Source organism: Falco naumanni, chromosome 17, assembly GCF_017639655.2.
Source record: "Falco naumanni isolate bFalNau1 chromosome 17, bFalNau1.pat, whole genome shotgun sequence".
NCBI lineage: Eukaryota > Metazoa > Chordata > Aves > Falconiformes > Falconidae > Falco > Falco naumanni.
The window spans coordinates 4850232-4855696 of NC_054070.1; the positions used below are offsets into that span (position 1 = coordinate 4850232).

General features: G+C 63.5%; 1 protein-coding gene across 1 annotated transcript; it reads right to left on the reverse strand.

The window, feature by feature from the left end:
* Window positions 1-227: 227 nt before the first annotated feature.
* On the reverse strand, window positions 228-5002 carry PIM1 (Pim-1 proto-oncogene, serine/threonine kinase). The gene is made up of 6 exons (XM_040616823.1): window positions 4722-5002; window positions 4520-4626; window positions 4376-4426; window positions 2839-3205; window positions 1961-2137; window positions 228-1631 (listed from the first exon to the last, which is right to left on the reverse strand). The coding sequence occupies exons 1-6, from the start codon at window positions 4801-4803 to the stop codon at window positions 1474-1476; spliced, it is 942 nt and encodes a 313-aa protein (XP_040472757.1). The 5' UTR covers window positions 4804-5002; the 3' UTR covers window positions 228-1473.
* Window positions 5003-5465: the final 463 nt, after the last annotated feature.

Below are 5465 nucleotides of genomic sequence, written 5' to 3' on the forward strand. Positions count from 1 at the left end.
TGCTGGAAACACCCTACGGAGAGACAGGTCCAGCCTTCCCTCTGGTGCTTTCGGCTGGCTGGTCCTGGTTAGTGCTGTTCGGCAAGCCTTTGGGTAGCACCTTTGGAGTTAGTCTCAGCTGGGGACAAACCAGCAATCCCCGCAGTAGCCATGGTGTGGTCACCGCTATCCCGCACCCTCAGAGCATCCTTCATCCCGCCCCACAATAAAGGGACATCTCCATCACATCAAGTAGTTCATTTTTATTTAAAACCGCATAAAAAAAATAAGATTTCTGAATTCCCCTGTACAATATTAACTATTAACAAAAAACCCGCCGGCTACACACTTGGTTACATGTAAAGACACGACAGCGCGGACAGCCTGGGCCAGCTCCCCCCTCCCCAGCCCCAAACAAGACACCCGTGAGGAAAACCAAAACTCATCTGCAAACTGAGATCTGCACGTGGCAAGGAAACAACAGCAACCAGAAGTATGTACACAGACAGCTGGGGAGCAGGCAGCCGCTCCTCACCTCCGCCAGACATCCGACAGAAACACTGCGGGCCCAGGGACGGACACAGGACAGACACGGAGGGAAGACCCGAATAGAAAACCGGGGCGGGGGGGGGATCAGCAGCTGTAGAAGCAAGGCGTGGGTCGCAAACCCACATGAATTATTATAAATAAATAAATAAGTTATCCTACCGGCTAGAACTCTTCCTTTAAAAAACAAGAACAAATTCATGAAAAATAAATTAAAAACAAAAAACTGGAAGAAAAAAAAAAAGGTAAAATGTTATAACTATTAACAACTGTACATCAAGCTTTGCTCCTATATAACTTTGTACACATTTACAGCTCTGTTGGTTTGCATTGTTTGTGCATTCGTGAGGGCACAAGGAAGCAAAGAACCCCAGAAAATCCACGCGAGATGGAGGCACAGGAGGCAAGGCATCGCCTGCTTGGCTCCCAGGTGTCTTCTGACCTGTTTTCTTTTTGAAAAGGGAAAGGGAACTATATACCCAGGCGAGTCTTGGAAAAGCAGCAATGTAGGAAAATTCAAGTATTTCCTCCAGCACGGCCCAGATTGTAACTGAAGGCACTCGAGCACGGTGACAGCGGAGAAGACACAGCCATTTGGCCACAGCACCTGCCCTCCCCCCAAGTAAGTTTTCCCCCGTTGAAGCTTTTCTCACAATAAGGTCTCCGATCTTCTCGCAGTCCCAAAAGACACTTGGAAGCCTTCGAATACAGAACCAAAACAACAAAAAACTTTACTGGCAAAGCATCAAATGAGACAGGGTCATTCAGAGGGAAGTCCAGGACAGCTGGGTTGGATGGTGGCCACCAGCGCTTGCAAGACTGGGTTTCCAGCCCAACTCCAGGACAAGGTGTGCGTGTCCCCATTCGATGCTCTCCGGCTCAGTGCTGCGGTCATGAGAAGAAGCCTGGTGTTCTTTGCTTCTTGTGGCCAGGAGATGCGTGGAGCTGTTACTTGCCAGGCTCCTGGATCAAACTGTGCAGGTGGATCTCTGCCGTCTCCTGGGCCAGGTGGATGTCTTGCAGCCAGGAATGGTTGAAAATGTCTTCTAAAGACGGCCGGTCCGAGGGGCGCATGGACAAGCACCACCGGATGAGATGTTGGCACTCTGGGGGAAGAGAAAACAGAAACCACCGGTCACAGAAGGCTCCTGTCCACCTTGTACCGCTGTCTGCAGAGCCCAGGCCATGCTGGGTGTGCTCAGGGCTGCACCCAAACCTCCCCATCGGTCATCCATTATGGAGCAGAGCAGGATGGCAGGACATGTGCCACCTCCTCCAGCTAACCATGGGAGGGAAAATCAAGCTCCTTGCGCCACCTCCTCCAGCTAACCACGGAGACAAACCTCCCCCATACCATAAGAGCGGGATGCTCATGTGCCTGGTGTCATCTCCCAAAACCTGTTATCCCCTCTGCACTGCGAAGCCAGGTACTCACCCAGAGAGATCCGCCGCCGGAAAAAGAGCTGGCCCCGGATGATGTCCTCGTCCTGCTCAAAGGGGACGTCCCCACAGACCATGTCGTAGAGCAGAACGCCCAGGGACCAGATCGTCGCCGGGCGGCCGTGGTAGCGGTGGTAGCGGACCCACTCCGGCGGACTGTACACCCGTGTTCCTATGGGATACAGGCAGAGCTCATCAGGCAAGTGCTGCCTGCTCCCAGACCCTCACCTGAGCATCCCCAGGGATGCAGGGGCAGCGCTGGGGGGGGGGGACGGACACACGGTGTGACCCGCCGCCCCCTCGCCAGCACGTGACTCTTGTTTACAAACTTTGGGTTGTGAAATAAAGCCGCCGGTGCCGGAAGAGGGCAGCACGGGGCCGGGAAAGGCCGACCGTTACATGCAAAAAAAAAAAAAAAGAAAACCCCACGGGTGGGGAAAAACCACGCCTACCCCCCTCCCCGTCTTGGCCAAAAAACCCCAATAATAATAATAATAATTTAAAAAAATAAGCCAAGGCAAACAAGGGGAGCAGAGCAGCCCAAGCCTTTCCGTGCCGGCAACCAAACCGGCCGGCGCACGGGTTTTGCAAGCCCCCCACCCCACCCCATCCTGCTACCCCCATAGGTGTTTGTTTTTGTCTGCCTGGCTCCCCCCACCCCAGCCCGGGGCAGGGTGGGTGGCTGAGGCTGTGGCAGGGCCAGGAGTCGGCTCCCGTTTCACAACATCCGCCCCAGCCAAAAAGCAACTTGGCAGCAGCTCAATAATTAATCCACACACACACCCCCAGCAAAGGGGGGAACCTCCAAGTGCCTGGCCAGGCTGGGCTGTGCAATGCCCGGTACCAGGAGCATCCCCCCGGGTGTGGGCTCACCGTCAAATTCGGTGTAGACCGTGTCCTTGAGGAAGGTGCCGGAACCAAAGTCGATGAGCTTGAGCTCGCCGGTGGAGAGGTCGACGATGATGTTCTCGTCCTTGATGTCACGGTGCAGGACACCGCAGCTGTGGCAGTGCCGCACGGCCTCCAGCACCTGGCGGAAAAGCCCCCGCGCCAGCTCCTCGGACAAGGACCCCCTCTCGGTGATGAAATCGAAGAGGTCCTGGGACACCTCCGGCCGCTCCAGGACCAGCACAAAGCTGTCGGGCAGCTCAAACCAGTCCAGGAGGTGGATGACGCCGCGGAACCCGGAGCCCACCTTGTTCAGCAGCACGATCTCCAGTGGCACACGAGTGCCGTTGGGCTGTGGAGGGACCACAATGCAGTCAGTGGGGCTGCCTGGGGTCTGGTACCCCCTGCCTGAGGTGCTCCAGTGACCCACTGCCCGGCCCCACTGGAGCCTGGGCATCCCCCCTGCCAAGGGGATGTTCCAGTGTCCCCCTGCCCGGCCCCACCAGTGCCTGGACATCCCCCCTGCCAAGGGGATGCTCCAGTGCCCCACTGCCCGGCCCCACCAGAGCCTGGGCAACCCACCTGCCCAGCCCCACTGGTACTGGGCATCCCCCCGCCCAAGGGATGCTCCGATGCGCCCCTGCTTGGCCCCACCAGCACCTGGGCATCCCCTCCACCCAATGGAGGCTCCGGTGCCCCCTGCCCAGCCCCACCAGCGCTTGAGCATCCCTCCTGCCCAAGGGATGCTCCTATGCCCAACTGCCGGGCCCCACCGGTGCCTAGGCAACACCCTGCCCGGCCCCACCGGTGCCCAGGCATCCCCCCTGCCCAGGGGACGCTCCGGTGCCCCCCCGCCCGGCCCCAGGGCATCCCCCCCTAACCCAGGGGACGCTCCGGTGCCCCCAGCCCGGCCCCAGGGCATCCCCCCTAACCCAGGGGACGCTCCGGTGCCCCCCGCCCGGCCCCAGGGCATCCCCCCTAACCCAGGGGACGCTCCGGTGCCCCCCCGCCCGGCCCCAGGGCATCCCCCCTAACCCAGGGGACGCTCCGGTGCCCCCCGCCTGGCCCCAGGGCACCCCCCCTAACCCAGGGGACGCTCCGGTGCCCCCCGCCTGGCCCCAGGGCACCCCCCCCTGCCCAGGGGACGCTCCGGTGCCCCCAGCCCGGCCCCAGGGCACCCCCCCCTGCCCAGGGGACGCTCCGGTGCCCCCAGCCCGGCCCCAGGGCACCCCCCCTGCCCAGGGGACGCTCCGGTGCCCCCAGCCCGGCCCCAGGGCACCCCCCCTGCCCAGGGGACGCTCCGGTGCCCCCAGCCCGGCCCCAGGGCACCCCCCCTGCCCAGGGGACGCTCCGGTGCCCCCGCCCGGCCCCAGGGCATCCCCCTGCGCGTGATGCTCCGCGTCCCCCAATAACCCCACAACCGTTGCCCCCGCGCCATGTCCCGGTTTCCACCCTCCCGGGCCTCGGTTTATCCCCCCCGCCCGCGATGTCCCGGTTTCTCCCGGTGGCCCCGGTCACTCACCAGCTCGCCCCACTGGGAGATGCGTTCCCGGGCCACGTGTTTGATGGCCACCTGCAAGCCAAGGGGAGCGGCGGGCTGAGCACGCCGCCCGCCGCGCCGGCTCCCCTCCTCCTCCTCCGCCCCGCCGCCAGCCCCGCCACTTACCGGGGTGCTGTCTGAAAGGCGGATACCCGAGTACACCGAGCCGAAGCCGCCGCTCCCCAGCAGCGGGCCCACCTGGTAGAGCTTCTCTAACGGCTCCTTCTCCTTTCCTGCGGACGAGACCCGGCCGTTAACGCTCCGCCCGGGGCCCCAACCGTCCCCCAACCGAACCGGGCCGAGCCGAACCGGGCCGTAGCTCTCCTACCTGGCTGTAGTTTGGCGGCGTGCAGCTCCCCGCCGGGCCCCGAACGTAAATGGGCCAACGAGTTAATTTTCGAGAGCAGCATCCCGGCCCCCGCGCCCGGTATCGGGGCCGGTCCCGGCACCTCCCGAGCCGGACCGGGCACCGGCGGCTCGGGGCCGGCTCCCGGGCTGCCGAGCAGCGGCGGGCGGGCGGGGGAGCCCGGGAAGCAGGCGGCGGTTTGCCGGCAGCTGGGCGGGTCGGGAGCGGCCGCGGCGCGGCTGCTCCGCGCTCTGCCGGGCTCCCGTATGGCGCGGCCGCCCCTCGCCGGCCCCGGGAGTAGCAGCAGCCGGAGGCGGGTCCGGTGGAGCCAAGGGGCGGCGCTGACGCAGCGGGCCCAGCCGCACCGGCCCGCCCAGCGCCGCCACAGCCAATAGTACGAGAGGCGGGCGGGGGGCTGCCCGCTCCGCGCCACGACGTGGCGGGAAGGAAAAGGCGCCAAAGGCGCCCGGGGGGCGTGGGGGGTCCGGGGGGCGTGGGACGGCATCCCCCCGGCGAGAGCAAGGACGAGAAGAGCGAGCGGCGCGCCTAGAGCTGCAGCTGCGACTCGCGCTGCCACCGGCTACCCGGTTCTGAGCGCGCGTCCCGCCGCGTTCCCCGGTTGCCACGGCATCGGTGGGACTCGCGCTTGTTCGTTAAGCGCGCGCAAGAATGGCGGGGGGTAACGCCCACCCGAAAACGCGTTGTGAGGGGCTGCGTGGGGCTCGG

What these genes read in the sequence shown, in the direction of transcription:
- PIM1 (XM_040616823.1), bottom strand. Translation starts at nt 4,803, where the DNA reads ATGCTGCTCTCGAAAATTAACTCGTTGGCCCATTTACGTTCGGGGCCC. An exon ending in GCCTTTCAGACAGCACCCCG is followed by an intron (nt 4,427 to 4,519) that starts GTAAGTGGCGGG and finishes CTTGGCTTGCAG; the next exon opens with GTGGCCATCAAACACGTGGC. An exon ending in CCGGCGGCGGATCTCTCTGG is followed by an intron (nt 1,632 to 1,960) that starts GTGAGTACCTGG and finishes CTCTTCCCCCAG; the next exon opens with AGTGCCAACATCTCATCCGG.